Source organism: Sipha flava, unplaced genomic scaffold, assembly GCF_003268045.1.
Source record: "Sipha flava isolate LNK unplaced genomic scaffold, YSA_version1 35a_pilon_pilon, whole genome shotgun sequence".
In the NCBI taxonomy this organism is placed as follows: Eukaryota; Metazoa; Arthropoda; class Insecta; order Hemiptera; family Aphididae; genus Sipha; species Sipha flava.
The window spans coordinates 2,339,102-2,361,022 of NW_020273058.1; the positions used below are offsets into that span (position 1 = coordinate 2,339,102).

General features: G+C 25.4%; 4 protein-coding genes across 6 annotated transcripts; 2 read left to right on the forward strand and 2 right to left on the reverse strand.

Annotated features, from left to right (window-relative positions):
• Window positions 1-774: 774 nt before the first annotated feature.
• On the reverse strand, window positions 775-2,271 carry LOC112687696. Of its 3 annotated transcripts, none has more exons than XM_025560564.1 (3): window positions 1,287-2,271; window positions 1,148-1,205; window positions 775-1,079 (listed from the first exon to the last, which is right to left on the reverse strand). In XM_025560564.1, exons 1-3 carry the CDS (start codon window positions 1,696-1,698, stop codon window positions 1,067-1,069), a joined length of 483 nt encoding a protein of 160 aa, XP_025416349.1. In that variant the 5' UTR covers window positions 1,699-2,271; the 3' UTR covers window positions 775-1,066. The 3 variants fall into 3 exon arrangements, with proteins under 3 accessions (XP_025416349.1, XP_025416348.1, XP_025416347.1); XM_025560563.1 differs by having other exon boundaries at window positions 1,148-1,222; XM_025560562.1 differs by having other exon boundaries at window positions 775-1,205.
• A 4,062-nt stretch (window positions 2,272-6,333) lies between these two features.
• On the forward strand, window positions 6,334-8,075 carry LOC112687639 (transcription factor BTF3 homolog 4). The gene is made up of 2 exons (XM_025560470.1): window positions 6,334-7,082; window positions 7,942-8,075. The coding sequence occupies exon 1, from the start codon at window positions 6,534-6,536 to the stop codon at window positions 7,074-7,076; it is 543 nt and encodes a 180-aa protein (XP_025416255.1). The 5' UTR covers window positions 6,334-6,533; the 3' UTR covers window positions 7,077-7,082; window positions 7,942-8,075.
• A 643-nt stretch (window positions 8,076-8,718) lies between these two features.
• LOC112687653 (RNA polymerase II-associated protein 3-like) lies at window positions 8,719-12,753 on the reverse strand. The gene is made up of 9 exons (XM_025560494.1): window positions 12,286-12,753; window positions 12,142-12,222; window positions 11,937-12,062; window positions 10,377-10,504; window positions 10,112-10,313; window positions 9,882-10,043; window positions 9,556-9,813; window positions 9,305-9,497; window positions 8,719-8,949 (listed from the first exon to the last, which is right to left on the reverse strand). The coding sequence occupies exons 1-9, from the start codon at window positions 12,409-12,411 to the stop codon at window positions 8,867-8,869; spliced, it is 1,359 nt and encodes a 452-aa protein (XP_025416279.1). The 5' UTR covers window positions 12,412-12,753; the 3' UTR covers window positions 8,719-8,866.
• A 197-nt stretch (window positions 12,754-12,950) lies between these two features.
• Window positions 12,951-21,892, forward strand: LOC112687681 (RRP12-like protein). The gene is made up of 21 exons (XM_025560539.1): window positions 12,951-13,200; window positions 13,261-13,450; window positions 13,615-13,741; window positions 13,807-14,007; window positions 14,063-14,179; window positions 14,240-14,437; window positions 14,516-14,754; window positions 14,826-15,087; window positions 15,159-15,329; window positions 16,463-16,581; window positions 16,653-16,785; window positions 17,411-17,650; window positions 17,715-17,944; window positions 18,710-18,833; window positions 18,903-19,194; window positions 19,350-19,504; window positions 19,657-19,919; window positions 19,983-20,158; window positions 20,226-20,354; window positions 21,490-21,561; window positions 21,645-21,892. The coding sequence occupies exons 1-21, from the start codon at window positions 13,071-13,073 to the stop codon at window positions 21,857-21,859; spliced, it is 3,783 nt and encodes a 1,260-aa protein (XP_025416324.1). The 5' UTR covers window positions 12,951-13,070; the 3' UTR covers window positions 21,860-21,892.
• Window positions 21,893-21,921: the final 29 nt, after the last annotated feature.

Genomic DNA, 21,921 nt, shown 5'->3' on the forward strand with positions numbered 1-21,921 from the left:
TCTGGGGGGGGGGGTTGTTTAAGAGTAAGTTTTTAAGTGTTCTTAGTATATCTTAAAACGAGGTCATATGTAATAATATTACATTTAAAATGGTATTATTATTATGTCCCGTATTTAATGAAAATTATTTTGTTACTCAATTTTTAATATATACCTAATCATAGTAAAATCAAAATATTTTACTATAATATGTAAATATTAATAAATAATAATCAAATATCAATAAAAAAAATTTGTGTGGGGAGGGTGGAAACCCCTTACACCCTCCCCGTAACTACGCCACTAGCTGAAGGGCCGTTCGACATCAACCGATGTCACTGGAGAATATTGCAAGTCAGCTGCCATAGTCGGCGAATAATTTTCCGGAAGTTGTACTGTATTATTTCCACTAAGAACTTGTCCAATATTTTTCAAAAATTTGTATCCTTTGTTTTTTTGTTGAAATTGCAATATTTTTTTTTTTTATTACTTCTCCTTTTTCTCCTGGTATCTGCTCAAGTTGTGTAAAAGCGTTTTCGATAATATTAAACATATCAACCAGTGGCGTAACTGAGAAAAAATCTAGGGGGGCAATATAATATATTTATTATTACTAAAACCCTGAAACCCCACCTCCTCAACAGTTAATACATATTTTTATTGTATGTATTTTATACACTATATCTAATTGTTTAATTTTACATAAGTCTTTTAACTCATTTTATGGTTAAGATAAACATAAATTGTAGGTAGCATGCACTAGGTACCAATATTGTTGAATAATATCCATAAGAGTTCATTAATAAAAGTTGCTATTTGTACTGTTGGATTATCTGGGGGGGGGGGCAAAATTATACCTTTATATCTCAAAAAATGGTCAGATAAGGCACTTGCCCCTCCTTGCCCCCACAATCACACCACTGACATCAACTAAGGGAGTATTTGATTTTTCCAAACTTTTGATAGTTGTAACAATTTGAAGAAAATTAGTTTTAATAAAAATCAAATCATTTTTTACAGTAATAACTAACTAACCTGTAGGTGTAACATATTTTTGCATTTTTCAATACTGACTGGTGACTTTTCTTCACTTAATTTGTCTATAACATTTTTCAAACCCTCAAAATTATTGCAATTAAATACAGCGGCTTCCAACCAAGTTCCCCACCTATTAATACGGGTTCTGGGGCTAATAATGGCATATTGGGCAATATTTCTTTGTACACCTGGACATGATATGGCGCTATTAAAAATACTTTTTTTAGATTACTGATTAATTTGTTAACATTTGGAAACATTTCTCTTACTTTCTCTGCAATCCTGTTCATCATGTGAGCTACACACGTAACGTGAATTAAATTTGAGTAGAAAACTTAGTGTATCACCAGTTTTTGTCATGTATGGAGCTGCATACAATAACATTAACAACACTTTTTCGTCATTTCCACCCAACGGCCATAAAATTTTTAATTCATCATTGATAAACCGAACAACAGTGGAATGATAAGTTTTTTCCAAAACTTTGCATGTCAGAAGAAATGGGCGAGTCGGAGTATTTGATTTTAATATTCCCACCAGTAAATTTGCACCGTAACGACCTTTTATATTTATAGTTTCATCTACAGAAATCCTAATATTATTTTCACCAATTTTATTTTTAATTTTCTTTAAAGTATTATGGTAGCACGGCTCGAGAATTTTTACATAACGCACTTTCATCTGGTATATGTTTGCCAGTGTATTTCTCTAAAAATGTTCGAAATTGAGGAACTAGCATTTTATACCAAAGAATATTAGTTGCTACTAAGGCTAGACACAAATCTTTGTTAAAATCATTGTTGTTGTTTTCATTGGGAGTAGCTTCTGATAAAAATAATTGTTTTGATGAAATATTTAATTTACGTTTTAAACCATTTTTGTGGACAGCCGTATGAACATGTTGTGTTACCTATGATTTTTTGGTGCAAGGAATATTTCTCTCACAAACTTGACAAAAAATTGTTGCACCATCTGTCGTGAAAATCGTTTGTTGGTTATTGTACGACGAAATCCATTGAGCAAATAAACTTTTTAAATTACTTGAAGTTTTCGGCATATTTGTATGTTATAGTACGAGTGGAAAGACAATGTGTAAGCAATAATATATCGCAGTCAGATATCCACACGAGACAAGACGGACGACTAGTAGACGATGCTAGCACGTAGTCAGAAATATATTCACTAGGTGGGCCCCCTCCTCCCAGAACTTTTTTATATTATAAAAAGGTAGTTATCAGCGTATCATTACTACAAATATATATGTATATAACCTAATAATACCATATTTTATAATTTTGCTCTTCTCTTTTTAATTTTAGTTTTCCTTTGGCACATCCACTGAATGGTGCCATTTTAAAATTAATTTAAATATTAAATATATAAGATAAAATGTATAAATATTATAAATTGTACAAATATTAACGCAGGTGACGTCAGCATAAGTGCGGTGTGCGCTGAATGTGAATGTAAGTGCCCAATCGGAGACCATAATATAATTCTATACTTCTATATGAATCAATATAATGTCAGTACCCTTGCTCAAAGTATTTTAAAAATAGACATACAAGCAGTGCTTGACTTGAGGGGGGACACAGGGGGACGGAGTACCCTTTCTAATTTTTAGAAATTTTAGCGTCCCCCTACTATTAGTACATTATAATTATAACGCATAACAAGTTTTGGGGACGCAATTATTTTTAAGCAAACAGAGTCCCTCTTCTTTAATTTTGCTAAATCAAGCACTGCATACAAGTATACAGTAGTCACTGTCTAGATATGATAAGAACTTTGTAGTATAGTACCGGTACTTAGCTATAAATAGCAATTATTTCCTAATCGATCGTTTAAATTTAGTTACAAGTTACATTACTTAGATTATAATTAAAACCCGATGTATTTGGTTTTATTTGCGTCATATTTAGGCAATATTAAAAATTTGGTAAAAATTAAAAGCTATCATATAATAATGAGCCCCTCTCAATACTTTAGGTGGGCCGGCCTAAGGCCGGATACATATTAGGGTGGACCAGGCACACCCTGGCCCTCCTTTAGCTACGTGCCTGAGACGACGAATAGTAATGACAACTAACGAAATAAACGAAGTCCTATCGCAATCGATATGGAATACCTGGAGTTTCATTTTTATTAAAACCCAGAAACTCAGAAATAAATCATTTATATAGTGAACATTGTATTTATTAAAATTCTAATATAGGTGAAATAAGTTCATTATATGCTGATATTACAAAAATATTCTCAAATATTCTCTAACTCCTAAGATATGTCTTTTCATAAAAAGTAAATGTTTTCTTGTGAATTCTGTGTTTCTTTCGTAAAGATTTCTCACTACCATTTAACTGCATAGACTAGAAACAAATATGTAAAATAATAAAAATCCTACCTCTAATTATTATTATTTGCTAAATATCTCCTACATAGACATATTTTTAATAAATATGATTTTAAAATTTAAATATAAATTTCAAAGAATAAATATTTATTGCCAAATGAAAAATTATAAAAAAGAAAATGTGTTGAAAATTATAATGTGAAAAACTAGGGCTCGGGACGTTTGCCACTCACAGTTCTATTTTCAGCTTTGGAATACCTATCTTTGTTAAACCTACAATGATGCTTTGGATGGCAACGAATTATGTGACAACGTAGATAAGATAAGAATCATTTTTAATTTTAATTCTATCAAAAACGACTTTGAATACTATACAAACGCAAAAAAAAAACTGTTCACATAAGCTAAAATAATCAGAAAAACTGAAAATAAGCATTTTTTTAAAAATTACTGAAAAAAGCAAAAAAAAAAAGCACTTTCAAATTTCATAATTTTATGTGTTACACACTTCTATAGCACTTTGATACTTTTTAACTCAATCCATAAAAATAAGCAAATGCTTTAACTCCCTAGCCCTGGTAATAACATACAATAAAATAGACAATTGCCTTGAGAGGAACAATTTTTATGGTTGCATGTTTAGCAAAATATTTAAATCATGTATTAAATTTGACTTTAAATTTTTCTTAACTATAATTTTCTAATTAACTTAATTTTTTAATTTTATTTACCATATTCCATAATAACATCTTATTTTTGTAATTGATCAATTATAAAAATATTATTTGACATACCATATCAATTTTCAATTCGCAATATCTTAAACTATTTTCGGTAACCAATCTTACAATATAAATACAATAAAGAATAGGTATTCAGTATAATAATAATATAATAACTATTTTTATGTAAAAGAATTGATTATTCTAAAGCTGCATCCACACCTAACAAAAAATTAAAAAACTTTTTTGCAAACGTTTGATAAATGTTTTTCAAACGTTTGTTTGATATAAACGTGTTTCCAAACTAATTTGTTTGTCAATAATCCCAACAAAAAAAAGTTCTCTTACTAAAAGAACATTTTGCATGTATGTTTGTACTTTCATACAGATACCTGTATTTAAATAATTATAAATTATAAGGAACGAAAATAATTTTAAATGATAATATATTAGAATATGATATTATTATCATGAAGTATCAATACGTAACAGATAATAATAAAATACATTTTAATAAACAATATAATATTATAAATTCTAATTAAATTGTTTGTTATTCCAGACTATAGGGATATAATGCGATCATATCTCATTTATAAATAAATATTTTGTTATCAATATATATAATATATAATATATATTATATAATATATATAATATATATAATCACCGACAAAATATCGCCGGTAAAATAACACAACTAAAATATCGCGAAACCATTATATCTCATGGAATAAATATCGCCAGTATATATATCGTCAACATGCAATATAGCAGTTATTTAATTATAAATAAATAATATATTTTAAGCATATAGTACTGTTATATAGTAGAATTGATGTAAGTATTAAAAAATAAAATTAATATATTATATATTATATTCATTAAAATACCTTGAAGATAATCTTCAAACTATAAAAAAAAAGGTAAAAGGTGAATACGATTAGATAAGATAAAGTTAAATGCAATATATAGATACGGTGGTGTTATTTCTTTACAATATATTGGTTTCACAATATTTTAGTTGCCATATTTTAGTCAAGCTATATTTTACAGGCGATATTTTGTCGGGGTACCTTGTTTATTGGAATAACATTAAATTTACTAACCTAAATAAAAAAAAATCCGACTGCAACTTTTGGCAAACATACCTATATAACAGTGAATTATTTTATAACTCAAAATGGATTATTTAAAATCCATTTAATATCAATTGAATGAATTTTAATAAAGATAATGGTTTGAACCCTTTTTCAATTTTAGTTAAATATTGAAAGTAAAATTTAAATTTAAATTGATTAAAACATATACTTTTAAAATTAAATTGTGATTTTTTTATTTAATTAATTTTTAATATAAAAAACATAAGTAACATCTTAATTAAGACATATGTTAATTAATAACATAATATAACTGTAACATAATATTATAATAATAGTATAGTACAATATAATTAAAAATAAAGCAAACTCTGAACTTAGTTTGTATTTTAACAACATCTGTAAAAAAAAATATTAATTAATTACATAATGTATATTATAATAAATCAAAATATTTGTACTTAGTAACCCAGATGATAAATATATATATATATATATATATACAGTAAACAACTAAATTATGAACAAACATTTATTGTCATTAATAACATTTTTGACAAGCATTTAACAAATGTTCGAAACATCTTTGACAAACAATGTTTCCCCAAATGTTTTTTAGGTGTAGACACAGTTTAATAAATAAGTTATTAACATTAATTTTTCAATATAAATATAATATACAACTTAGTGTCTGTAATATTGTATAATTTTTTTAAATATTAACGAGTGAATTGAAGTTCAAAAATCATCTGGTATAAAAAATACAATTTGTATATATACTCGTATTTAAATTATTATTTGGTATTTTTTAATAAACTATTTATATATTTAATAATACTTTGTTTAATTTTTGATATATTATTAAAAACACAACATTTTATATACATAGATAATAAATTTCCACATACTGTTTCAATCTCTTCATATGAACTTAAATTGAAAATCGTTAAGAATATCAATATACCTAATGTTATATTATAAGAAAAATAATTATTTAAAAAAATGGCGCAATATTATGTTACCGTTTAACTAAACCGTGGTTTTAGTACTTTAAATTCCCTTTGCTTTTAACCGACGAGATAACCCGAGGTTAACCGAGAGTGAAAACATCGGAGTTCGGCTTTTTTGAAGGACCTGAGATGTGATTGGATCTACCATTTTGTTGATCAAACTCTGAAGTCACATGTTCGTGCTCTACGAAATTTCTTTGTGTTTTACTTCAGGTTAAGTCTGTATTAGTGGATTTTAAACAATAAGTATTATTAATTTGTGCTTCTAGAATATACACCAAATCATATTATTACTGACCGATTATTTCCTGACGATAATTATTCTCAAAACAAAATGAACGCAGATAAATTGAAAAAACTAAGCGACCAGGTGAGAATAGGCGGTAAAGGCACACCACGACGAAAGAAGAAGGTTGTACATACGACAGCGGCCACAGACGACAAAAAACTCCAAAGTACATTAAAAAAGTTAGCCGTTAATACAATACCTGGAATTGAAGAAGTAAATATGATCAAAGATGATGGTACTGTAATACACTTCAACAATCCAAAAGCACAAGCTTCGCTTGCAGCAAATACTTTTGCTATAACGGGGCATGGTGATTCAAAATCCATGTCTGAACTACTGCCTGGCATATTAAATCAGTTGGGCCATGAAGAAATTGGTCAGCTAAAACGCTATGCAAGTGGGTTCGCAAGTAACAATCTCATTGGTAAGTCATTAATTGAAGATGACGATGAGGTACCAGACTTGGTTGGAAATTTTGACGATGCCAGCAAAGAAGAAGTGGTTGCCAAGGGATCATTGGAAGAAAAGACAGACAGTACTGAGAAAGCTGTTGTCGTTGAAAATCCAGTGAGCTCAAAAAAAGAATAATTATTGGTAATCATGCATTTATTTTTAAGGTTTTCTATTATGATTGTAAATTTTAGTTGATGGCTGACTTAGAAATGTTTCCTTCAAGTTATCGACTACAATTATTTATAGCAATTAAATTCAATAAAAATAATTAACAATTATTCCTATTGTTGGTGTTTTTTTTTTGTTTTTCAAGCTTAAATAATGGTGGGTAACACTTTATTCCAAGTCATGTACTGTATAATATATTTATATTATAATTGGCACAATATTGGCCTAAGTTTAATAATTATATGTTCAAAATTGAAAATTTTTATAATCGGAGTATTATAAATTATTTTACAAATTTCAGTAGATGGAAATTACAAATACAAACACATTTAGTAAATTTCAATTTCATGTTTTGGTAGATTATATTACTGCCAGTATTATTGAAAAATACCATATGTATATTTATTGCCTTTTATTACTATACTTAATTAAATTATGAACATTTTGTTTCATTTTCTTCATTATGACAAGTTAATTAATGTAAATAGTGAAATAAGTTTCTTAATAATTTATTTTCTTATTACTTTTTGTTCTTTTTATTGATGATCAAAATTGTAATTGATTTTTAAGTTAACCTGTTATTCTTATTTGTCAAATTTAAATGAAATAATTAGGGTAAAAATATCGAAGGCATACAATAATTTAATACTATTTAAAAATTGAGAGTATTTTTTCAATCATGTTAATACTTAATACCCATATATTTTTTCAAGTCAATTTTGAATCTAGATTCTTAAATTAATTTTTTTATTTTGAAAAAATTATGGCATTATATGTCATGTATAACTATACAAAAGTTTATAATTAATGCCTAATTTTTTTTATATTTCAGAATTTTGTGGTGGCTAATACAATGTTGAGAAAATTTCTATTTTGCCGTAGTGACCGTATTCCATTACAACTTTATTACAACAACAAAACAATATTCAGCATTTCTGAGAATTAATATATCTGTAAATTTGAAAATTCTGAAGTACTTCATTTACCTGTAAATCTCTATATATATTTTGTTCGGTGTACTTTTTGCTAAGTATAAATAAAATATTATTATAATTACCTTTAATGGATTTACTATCATAATTAAAGTTTAATTTATACTAATTGACTACCCTCTTTTCTTTTATTGATCTATTTTAGATATTTGATAAGGATGTAATATCCTTTATATTAAGATTTCTAAAACCGTTGTTTGTACTCTGTGGTACTCAGTAAGCTTGTAAATGATATGCAGTGAAATTTGTTGATATAACTTTCATTGTGTTATTATTATTATCATTTAATATTATTTGGTATATTTGATATTGATGTCTTAATTTATCGGATACAACATCAACAGTATTATTAAGTGATTTAACATTATAATAAATAATTCTAAACGTATTTAATACTTACATTTTAATAATAAAAGATTCCATTAATGTAAAATTATGTATATGTTGAGAGAAGTAACAATAAATTTGGTCAAGTAGTATGTAAAATATTCATAAAGGTTGAATCGCTGTTTTGAATATTGTTTATTAATACAATTTTATAAATCATGTATAATATACGTTGTATATACTAACAAAAGTCAAATATTTTTCAAAGAAACAAATATGTGTAAATATCTAGTTTGAAGAAAATGTTTTTCTATTTAATATATATAAACCATAATTATAATTCTGAATTATAATGCAACACAGAGGTAGTAGAGGTAGTACATTGAAAAAATGTGATAAATGTGCATATAAATAAAAAAAATTGTGGTTTGAGTAATATTAAATTCCAAAAGAACTTTTCAATCTTTTGAAAACACTCTCTGGAGTACTTTGTGAAACATGATGTAGTAATTCTTTGATACCTAGAATTAAAATAAATATTAATGTATAAAATACAATTCATTCATATTTATGTTCAATTAATATAAATCATTTGAATAATTAGTTCTCAAATACGTCCATCAAATTTATTTAAAGATTATATTTTTTTATACTTACCATTGTAATTATTAGTTGTTTCTAACAAATGGGCTAAAATATTTTACATATTTAATGGGTTTTAAGACTAGAAAACAATTAAAGTTCCTTAAAGAACTACAAGTTTATGGACAATTACATAATGATAAAAATAAAACAATGTATAGTATCAAAATATTGTTAAACCTTAGGTTTTTGATGTTATAGAGATATTTTTAAATAATATAAACAGTTACTTACATAATATTTCATCGTATGAACAAAACATAACTAACATTTGTATTCTAGGTAGTTCACTTATTCCAATTAAATGATCAGTAACTTCACATCCATTTTGAATAAATTCTAATTTCAAAATTCTTATCATATCCACAAACAAATCATGATCCATTGAGTTACGTACAATAAATGGTAAACGCCTACCAGGAATTTGCTGGGAAATATATAATATTTAAATTTTCATATATATTTAGAAATTAATTTTATCTTACTCTAAAATATTGAAACAACAATTTAGAATCTTTTTGCAAATATGCCCAATCTTGTTTGAGTTGTACATATGTTTGAGGAGGAGGAGGAACAACTAAATCTTGTTTCTTTTCAGTTTGCATTAAATCTTTTTTTACTGAACTAATAACTTCTTGTTTTTTTTCACAAACTTCTTTCAATGTTGTTTGCAATAAATGCATATTATTTATTTCTTCTTGATCTTCTTGAATATCTTTAATTTTGAGTGTACAAAAAGGTTTCTGAAAATATTTATATCATACAATGTCATATCAACAAATAATTATTAACTTTAATGTATTTTACTTACTTTTGATCTTAAATGTGGAGGTTTTTGTTTGGAAGTTATTTGTTTACAACTTGGTCTTGAAGGCCAATGAGGAATAACACTTTTTATTGAGCCTTCAACATTGCTCATTAAATTATTTAAACTATTATTTTTAAGTAATATATTATTTTTAGGAATTGCATCCTATTACATAATATGAATAGTGAAATTAGTATTATAAATTAAATATATAATTAAAATTTTACACTAACTTTAATTTTGCTGTTAATAATTTCAATATCAATTTTGGCTTTTTTATTATTGGGTTCAAGTTTTAGTACAGAATCCAAATCTTTTTTTGCTTCATCGTACATTTCAAGAGCCATATAAGCTGCACTCCTTCTTTGATATGTTTTTACATAAGTACTGTCTAATTTAAGAGAAGAAGTACAATCATTAATTGTTAATTTATATCTGTAAATGAAAACAATAACAATTAAATACATGTTAACATATATTTTTTTTTAATAAACTTACTTATTTAACTTAAGATAACATAATGCTCTATTGGCATAAAATATTGGATCCTTGTCATAATATTCAATGGCTCTCGTATACCTAGTTATAGCTTCAGCCCATTTTTCTTTTTGTACTAATGCATTGCCCTATAAAAATTCAAATAAATAATAAATCAATTTTAATATAACTCTGAAAGAAATTTTATTTCCAATAAAGTTAACCATAATAAAGTTAAGGCATTGGTATCGTGGTGTGACGCTCACCTCGTAAATATTAAATATTATTTGAAAGATTGTATGAACAAAAGGTATTTTTAAAATAAAGTAGTTTTTAATTTTTATTGTTTGAAATATTTTTAATCATGAAAAATGTTTAGAATTATATTTATAAAATAATTAAATATAAATAATTTAGTATTGGTTTCAATCGTATATGCTCATTAAATAATAAATAATGATAAAAAACAATGGGATGAGGGTGATGCTCACTCAATATTGTGACGTTACATAGCAATACCAACAATGAGTTAAATAAGAATTTACTGTAAATTATAAGCTCTATATTATAGATGTATTAATTATGAAACAATAAAATGTGTACTAAATTATAAATATAAATATATAAATATGATTGATGAAAAGATTTTGTTATACATTATTACAGTTGCACAAACTAGTTGGCACTATGGGGAGTGAGAGGAGAAGAAACAAGTTTTCAATACCCACATATTATAAAAAAAATTGGTTGAAGCGTTTGCATAATATAAATTATGTAATATAAAAAATATTGTATAAGCTAATTGATATATCTGTAAATTGACCTTTAAGTATTGACCAATTGTCTACCTAACTACTAAATAAAAAGGGAAATTGTCCCCTAGATTTGTGCCTCCAATCTAGATAAATATTATAAAAAAAAGACATGTGTATTCATTATTATAACTGCCAAAGATTAATAATCATTAAACACTCCTTACTTTTTTGAGTTATTATTGCACTGAAAATGAAAGTGGTAATAAAGTCTTCTACATTTTATTATCTTCTAAAAAAGTTAAATTTTTCTTTTAAAAGTGAATTAATAAATAAAAATAAAATGAGACAGCAAATAACATAATCAAACATTAAAACATAATACAGTGGAATTTCACTATCTTGAAATTTCTGTATATCAAATATTTTATGGTCCTTTAGTTTGGGATACTGAGGTTTCACTGTAATTGTAAATTAATTTTGTTACACTATTCATAATATTAATAATACAATTTCCTTATTTTTCATCTAAATTTCCAACTATGTGGATTTAGCTACCATAGTTCTCTAACCCCAAATGTCCAAATATCTCATTTATATTCATTAGTTATATTTATTTAACATTAATTATATTTAACCATATTGTCTTTGATATATCAATATCTCTTTTTTTATTCTTTTGAAGATCATAATAGTTATGGATATCAAATTTAAGTTTTAAACATTAAATTATTGATTAAATTTCCATGAAATGTAAGTAGAATAGAAATTATATAATGAATAAACATTTTAAACAAAACAATTAGTGATAATCATTAAGACATATTACCAATTTTTTTTCATATAATGCTTCAGAGATTTTTGATTGTAATTTATTACTGACTAAATAATCACTTGAGGTATGATTATTTTTTTGTAATTCATCTTGGTTATCCAATTTTTTACCAGCATTTACCTTAAAATTAATAAACACAACTTTAACAATACATTAATGTTAAAACAAATAATTATTTAATAAAATTTATAATTCATACAATATCAAATTTGTCCCAATTTGAGTAATCACATGATAATATTTTGTTTTCACTAATTTTCGGTTTTTTTTCACCAGGGTTCTAAAATTGAATAGGTATCAATATTTAAATGAATAAAACAGTAATTAAATTTATAGCAATTACTTTAAGAGGTAAAGTAGGTTCTTTTCGTTTCATTTGATCTTTCCAAATATTCATATCACGTAGGTAATTGGATAATTCTTCTTCATTATCTTTTAGTTGTTTTTTTAATAAATAAGAATTATTCATGCCAAATAATGATCGAGTATACAATAATACAAAAAAAAATTTAATCAAAATTAAAGTTGACCATTTAACAATAAATAATAGTGACTGTTCTTTTATCAGTTTGAATTTTATCTTTAAATTTCGAGCATTAATTATTTAGTAACCACGGTTGAAAATAACAATTTTAAAAATCTCATTAGATGTATTAAAAATAATTTTAATCTCATATTTTGGTCGAACCAAATTGAACATGGCACTCCATCGACATCGCCCCATAGAACTTTTTCTAAGTACACACAGTCCTCAATATTAAAACTTTAATCTAATTCAAACTACAAATTTATATAGTATATATATTATAGATAAATTTGTGGTATTAATTCATTTTTCCCATGCACAGATGTTTTTATTATAATAAAGATATCTGTGTTCCCATGTTATTAATATTATGATAATATTAAGACTTTTATAACTTCCTTGCTTTCTAACCACGTGCTTCAATAATATTTAGTGATAAATAAATGTTTGTTATAGGTATCTGATAAAGACTCAAAGATTTTAATAAGTATCTAATTTGAACATTATCTTTTAGCCTTATTTCGTATTTATTATTAAAAGGAGAATTATTTATTAATTTATTTTATTTTACTTAAATAGTTCGTTACTACAGTAAAGTAATCATGGCTAAGTTTAGAAAAAAATTGAAGTCTAAAGGTAAACGATGGGTAAAAGGACAAAGTTCGGTCACCAATCCAGACTCAAAAAAATACCGTTCACAAGCTCAAATTAATTTTTGCAAACCTATGTTTGGTAAGTGTTTAAATTATTTTATATATAAATTTACTTAAATAGTTCCATTTTTTTTATTAGGTATTTCAAATGAAGGAAAAAGTCTATTAACTCAAAATACTTTAAAGCAACATGATAATTTAATGAACAATTATGGATCTAATAAATCTAAACAAGATGATGTTATGTCTAATATTTCAGCTTCATCATATAAAACATTTGAAACTTTTGCTTCTGATTGGAGCTCATGTACAAATCCATCTTTTAACAAGTAAGTTATTATGCATTTAAAATAAAAATCATTTTTGAAATGTAATCGTTTTTTAATCATAAAGAATCATAATTTCGAGCTATATTATAGATATATACTTCTAATAAAAATAGATTCATGGCAGTTCATTTCAGACAAATTCACTATTTATTTTTTTATTGTAGGTTGCTTAAAAATTTTAGTTCAAATTCTTTTTTACATAAAGAAATGTTAGCCATTCTTGCAGCATTAACTGAAGTAATTAAAGCTAACGGAGGAAAAGAATCATCTACTGAGTATTTCGCTTCTCTTGTAAATAGATTTAATCTTACTATCATGCTGGCTATAATTACTAATAAATGATTCTATTAAATTAGATTACTACTTTACAAACAACATTAAGCAATGGACAAGCTGATTGCGAGGATAGTGTTACAGCTATGGTTTCACTGTTAAGTATGGGAATGAAATGTGTTCCTAAAGAGGTTTTATGTTCTAAATTTGGACCTACTTCTCAAATTTTATTAGCAGCACTTGCAAAGTTTGCTGAATCTGATAATAATAACTTACTAAAATCGGTATGAGAATTTTACCTGACATACTTGTTTTTTTTTTAATACTGTTGTTTTATAGATATTTAGTTGTTTTTCTTTATTACTTCGTATTCAAGAAAAAATTGTCTGGTCCCATAGTTCTACTGTACAAGTATATGATGCAATTTTAAATTTTGTTATACATTCAAAACCTAAGGCAAGTTATCTTATTTTATAATTTAATAGTAATAACCTTTTTTTAAAAAAAAAATTATAGATTCGTAAGGCTGCTCAACATGCTATATGTGCTATACTTAAAAGTAACAATGATTCAATTCATCCAATATCTGGATATACTGCCACATATTGTACTAAAGTTTTAACATCAAGTACAACAGTTAGCAATACTACTATTCTTCATGTTTTAACATTATTAAAAGAATTGATGCCTGTATTTCCAAAAAAAGAACTTAAAGTAATGTATTTATTTACAATAATTTTACTATTTTAAACATTTATTTTTTTTTGTTAAATAATATTTTTTAACTTACAGCTTCTTTGTGAAGAAGTCTTAAAACTTATGACTTTAAATCATCCATTATTGTTGTCATGTGGTTTTCAAGTATTTCATGGTTTATTTGTATCTTATCCTTCATCAGACCTCATTCTACCATCAACCTTAAATGCTAAGTTATTGATGGCACTTTTTGACTACCGCCCTACCCCAATAGATACACAACCTACTTTAGCATGGTTAGCTGTCCAACAGGAAGCTTACATCTGTTTATCTAAGTAGTTAAAATAATATTTCTACTCATATATATATATATAATATTTATCAATATAACATTTATTTTTTGTAGAAGTGACATGTCATTATGTATTTCACATCTTAAAAGAATGTTCAAAGTTTGTATTGAACTTTGGATTAATGGAAATCCAGAATCATTAAAAGCATCAGGTACTACATTGCGTATTCTCATTGAAGAATGTATTGGACAAGCTACTGAATCAACATATCATCAAAATGTCTCCGTTTTATTCAATTTAGTGACCCAGTGCTTATCTTATCAGTATAAAAATGCTTGTCCTCAGGTTTTGCATACTTTTTCTACATTTTTTAAGGTATATTTTTAAGAAATAAATTGTTTTAAATCATTTTTCCTTTTTTGTATATACTCTTATATTATTAACAGGTTTATGGAAAATATGCTCCAAGTATATTTTTAGAATGTATAAAATCATTGGGTCAACTTAGAGATTCCAATGAAATAACATTTGTTAATGAATTAGAAATGACAATTGGAGCGGCTATCAGATATATTGGGCCTGAATATATTATAGCAGATAATGTTATTCCATTAAAGGTATAATTTTTTTTTTGAAATTCGATCATTTTAATACTTGACATTTAAACTCAAGTTAAAGATTATGTAATATATTCATTTTAAATTTAGAGTAAATTAAGCTTATTTTTATTTTTTCATAATTTGTATGTAATAGTTTAATGATTTTTGCTGCAAATAAGGGTTGTAATGCACTAGGAAGCCATTCTCACCTATAGTTGCTTATTGTATGGCACTAGGATGCCAATGATTCCAGGTTGCAGCAACCAGTAAGTGTACACTCACACAACAGCTGCCAGAGTATGATAACAAGAACGTATGTGGCCGTCGTGTGTCTACTTGTCAGTCGAAGTAGTCAGATATATTTTGTGTTTCTCACATGTACCTCCATACAGTGACCACGTTATTTTTCAAAGAATGATTGCACTGACATTCTAGTAGAATTTAAAAAACATTCTAGATTTCTTCAAGGATTATTATATAAGTTTGATACAAGTCCTTTGAGTATTGTTCAAAAAAAAAAAAAAAAGGTTGAATCCAATATTTTGTATTTGCTCTGTATTTTGTACAAAACCAAGCAGTGACAGCTTCTTCCACGTCCATTTTAATTGATTGTACACATCAAATGGAATGCTATTATGGATAGCCTGACGATCATTACTCGTCAGCTGGTTGCTTATACAAAATAACTGCTCAATATGTTGGCTGCTGCAGCCAAGCTGCCTAGTGTGTTCCTGCCCTGAGTTTAAACCATTATGAATATTATATTCTGTAAAGAACTATAAAAAAAGTTTCTATTAGTCGAAAAATTGTTGCCAACATAATGTAAAAAAAACTTGGAAAAGTGTTTTATAATATATTACTTGAAACATCACATGATAAATCATTTAATTTAAATGTTAATTAAAAATACCTTATACTAAATTTGTAATAATTTTTACCATCTTATTTTATTGACTTTTTAATTAAATTTAAAACTAAATTACTATTTTGAATATTTATATTATTTAATTTATTTAAAATGTTTTCTATGGATGAATAATTTAAAATAATTTTTAATATTCTATTATTTTTGGTTAAGATAAATATTACATTTTCTCCCTAACCATTGTAATCTATTTATATTTTTGTGTATAATTTAATTATTATTTCAGGTGGATGATGTTGGAGAGTTTAAACGTAGTTGGTTATTACCTGTTTTAAAAGATAGTATTTCACATTCTACTCTAAAATGCTTTATAGACCACTTTTTGCCTTTAGCACTTAAATGTCGGTATGTGTTAATATCTTTTTTATTATTAACCATTTTCAATACTATTTTTTATCATTATTTATTTATTTTAGTGAAATGTATGAACATGCTTTGAAAGCAAATGACAATATAACTGGTATTAGTTATAATCTTCTTGAATCACAAATTTGGTCTTTATTGACTAGTTTTTGTTCAAATCCATCAGATATATCAGTTTCATTTCGGGTAAGAAATAAAGTTAAACATTTTTTTTTTTTCAAATGTTTGTTGTTAATTTTTCTATAGTATTTTCATTCAATTTTAACAGTTATATATATATATATATATATATAACATTAATATAATACCTATAATTAATCTCTTACTCAAAACTATGATATATTTTTATGAATATTCTAGTGTATATTTAAATTTGTTATTTTTGCGCTAAATGTATTGTCTTTAAATTTTAAGATATTATCGTTATTGTTCAATTTTATTAGGTAATTACTTAATTTAATTAACTTAATTTTGTGTGTGATATATAATATATTATATAATGATATTTATATAATATATAAAATATATTAGAATAATTCAAAAATTAATTTTATATTAAATAAATTATTTTTATACTGGAAATTGGGTAGTTAATTTTTGTTATAGATAGGAATGATTTTATTTCACAATATTTGTACAAATGTTTTTTTTAGTTTTTATTTTTGAACCTTTTCAAATTATACAGATGTTTCTAAATAATTTAACAAATAGTTTTAAAATAATTATTTTTATTTAAAGTACATTAATTTAAAATTTAATAATAATCAATAAATGATAAACATTTATTATTATTTTTTTTTTTTTTTTTTAGAACATTGCCAAGACTATGGGTACTGTGTTAAGTTCACGTAAAGAATTACGAGATACAATACTTATATCTTTAAGGAAACTTGTAGATTTTGTTTCCAAAAATACAGTTTTAGATAATGATAAAATACAATTATCCCATTTTGCTAAAAACTTTTTGCCCATTTGCTTAAATTTATATACTAATCCTGCTCATGGTACGGATGAAGAAGCTACTCGTTTCTCTGCTTTAGAAACAATCAAAGTAAATAAGTTAAAATAAAATATATTATAAAAAAGCTCTATTTTATATTAATTTATAATTATAGGTGTATTTGACATTATCTGATGATGTATTAAAAGAACAGTTATTTAACAAATGTTGTAATATGCTAGAAAATTGTAAAGATTCTGAACCACTGCTACTAGAAAGCATTCTTGATATTATTCGAGTTTTAGTACCATATCAATCAGTTAAATCACTAAAAGCATTTTTTGACTCTCGAATTTCTAAAACTAAAGAAATGAAAAATTTCAAAGAAGAAAAAAAATATTTTAGGTAATATATTTAGAATATTTATTAATACCTAATATTATTTCCTGAATGTATATTATAGAATAGTATATTGTGTAGCAAGGGCTGGAAGTAAGCTATTTCAGACACGGGCAACGTGTGCGGCATGAATTGCAGGCTAAGGCCGCATATCGCTTAAGACTAAAATTGCTTTCCTGCCCAAGCCACATATATTTTTTTGTTACGTATAATAATGTATACCACCGTCCTTATAAAGCATAACATTTTGTAAGGACGGTGGTATACATTTCAATTTCTGATTGTGCTGAGAATATGCACCTAGCACTTTTGGTGCACAATTTCCACTTTACTGGACGGAAAGAGGTTGCTTTCCAGTGCTTCAACCGTGGTCGAAAACCAAACTTTTGGTGCAGGTGTAACAAAAAAAATATTATCGTTTTCCTAAAATTTAATTACCAACTGTCTACAGATTTTACATAAATTAACTTTTAAATATTTATGAAATATCATAGTTATAGACTATAATTTAAGTATAGGCAGTATTCGCTCCTTGAACTATAATTTTAATAATATGAACAAGGCTGATTTTTATAACTACATATGTTCGTTGCCTTCTAATTTTCATGTTCATGACTTGTTTGAAACTATAAACCATGTCATTTAAGATATTATTACACCTAAATAATATTCTTACTTTATCATTTATATTATCAATTATCTCTTAAATTTCAATGATCTATTCTTTGAGAATTATAATATATATTAATAATATTTTATGTTTAACTCTAGAATTTTGGAAGAAATAATTAGTAGTCAAACTCCAACGTGTAGTAAATTTGTCAATAAAAATCTAGAACATATACTAAATTTTATTGTTTCAACTGCTCAAAATGCTGCAGCTACAAGTCGTGGTGTAAATATCAACGAAGTTCTTATGTTTTATGTCAACTGATGTATTAATTACATACATTTATTTGTTTAGCCACGTTTACGTTGTTTGGCACATCTTTTAGATTATAGTAATGAAGACAATGTGATGCAGATTATATTAACACATCTACCTGAGGCTGTGCTTTGCTGTAAAGGTTCTACTGTTAATAAAAGATGCCGTGAATGTGCTTTCGCATTAATAAACAAAATGGCTTTGTTTGCCATTAAAACTGAAAATGGCTTAGAAAACTTTTTAAATGCCTTGTCTTCAGGATTAGCAGGTTCTATAACAATGATAAGTTGTACAATTTTAGCGTTGGCTTCAGTTCTTCACAATTGTAAAAGTATGTATTATCTGGTGTTCTCTGAGAATTAACTATTTTTGAAGTTTTAGATGCAATAAAAACGTTAATACCTCAACGACAAATTAGTAATTCTTATAGGGCATTCTTACTAGTTTTATTTAGCCATTAAAAATTATTTTATTTTATTTTTCTAGATGATATAAATTCCGAACAATTTGAAACAATTTTAAGTAATATTTCTTTACTTATTACAACTGGAACTAGAGAAGTGGTTAGCTCTGCTTTAAGTTTTATCAAAGTCATCATTACTTCATTTTCGAATGATCTATTTCCTCATCTTTTTACAATTGTATGTATGATTTTGATACTTGTAATATATTTGACCTAAGACTTATAATTTTATAAAATTATAGTATTATTTTTAAATTAAATTTGTTAAAAGAAAAATAATTTCATTGATATTAAATTTAATCAATTGGATTCATTTATTTTTTAATTTAGGTGAGTTCACTATCTAAAATGACAGATGATTGTAAAAGAAAATTTCGCCAAGAAACTAAAAATATTTACCAAAGATTGGTCCGTAAATTTGGTACTGATGTTATAATAAGATTTGTACCGAATACTGATATTCAAACACATGTACGCTTACGCGCTATAAAAAAAGAATCTGAAAGATTGAAGAGAAATAAAGAAAAAAGAACAAAAGATAAAATAAATGATGAAAAAGTTGTTGATTTTAATCTTAAGACTAAACCTAAAACGTATGTATTCTTTTTTTTTTATAATTCGTAATAGTATCCTTAACAATTTAATTTACACATTAGATTTGAAGAAATATTGGCTGAATGCGATGATGATGAATTAGAAATTAATTTAGATAAAAAACCCAAAGCAAAACTTGAAAAGGGAAGAAGGAAAAAGTTAGTTGAAAATTATTTACATGAAAGTGAAGATGATATTATAGATTTTACTGCACCAACTACTTGTAAAAATATTTTAAGTAAGAATTAATTTGTATGAAAAAGAAGTTAATATTTTCAATTAATATTTTTAATTTTCTGATATAGTGTCAAAACCTACTAATGAACACCATACAAATGTATCAAAGTCATCTAATGTTGATGATAGTATAAAAATTGCACCTGATGGACGCCTTATCATTGTTGATGAACCTTCAGTATTACCGCAAAAATCTGGTAATATAATAATAAGTGTTTTTACACTAGATGTAATAAGAATGTGAAAAATGCTGCAGATGTGCTATTGAAATGCTATTATTCATAAAACCAATTTGCACTACTAATTAATACAATAGCCATTTACATGTTTTAGGTTACATTGTTTTAAAACAAAATTATTATTTTTATGCATTGTTGCTTTTAATTACATTATAACAGCTTTAGGGGATTGACATCCCACCAATGTGTGTTATCTTTATCTTTCACATTTGCAACATAGTAAAAATTACTCTTTATTTCTATCATTACAGTTTATGTATTAACGCAATAAAGATTCTGAAAATGTATTTGAATTTGGCATAAAGTCTACTTGTAATCAATCTAGCCATTTTTTTTTTTTTTTAATTTAAATTTTCAAATTTCATGAATTTAATTCCAATACTATAAAAATATTTGAAAATATAATTAATTCAAAACAAAAGTTTAGAAGTATAATTTAATCTTGGTATGCTCAATATCAAGTAAGTAGACTTAATACTAAATTTGAATGTGTTTTCAGAATTGTTATCACTTATATTAACTGTAATGATAGATAAAAATTGCTGTTTTTTGCTATATGATACATATAAAAGAATTAAATAATACATCAGTATCAAATCCTGATATCTATCTTAAGTCTTTATGTAGGTTAGAATACTATTCAGTAGTAGCAGAACTATTTGTGAACCTATCAGAATTTATGAAGTCACATTCTTGTTCTGCAATAAACATATCATTTTATGATTTTAACATGTTAAACAATAAATGAGTTAATACTTTTAAATTATTTATAATTATGCATTTTATCTTTTCTGTGTACATAACTCTGCTTTCGATAAAATATTTGGGATGCTGCTTATTAGTTTTTTTATTAATTATAAATTACTATAGTTAATTAAACTGAAGTATATTTTTTACTAATTCAGTATATATATATATGTATTGCTTAATTTTTGTTAGTAATAATAGAAGAAAAAATATATATAATACCATACTTCATAATATATTCAATGATTTAATATTTGATGATTCTATTATTTGATTTATTTTTACTTTTAAATCTTGCTTTTTTTTCTTCAAATAGTTTTTAAATTATTTATATTTCATGCCATAGGAAATGAGGAAGATTTAGTCAGTAACTACAGTGATGATGATATGCCATCAAAAAAACGGTTGAAATACACACGTATGTACTATTATTAAATATATTATTATTTTCATTCCAATTTTAACCGGTAAAATAAAATGCTTTTTAAAATAATGTTTTAGCTGGAGGCAAAGGTATTCATCGACCATTAGCTAATAGTTCAGAAAGAGGAAAGGTAAATAAAAAAATGAAGAATAACAAAACACATAATGATTTTCAACAGTCAAATAAGAAAAATAAGGGAAGTAAAGGTAGTGGTATGAAAATCCGTCCATTCTCTTACACCACTTTCAAAAATTATGGAGCTACAGATAAAAAGAAAAGGAAAAGAAATTAAAATGTACTTAAATAAAGCACTTCTTTTTATTGTTTATGAGTCTATTACAAAAAATACATAAA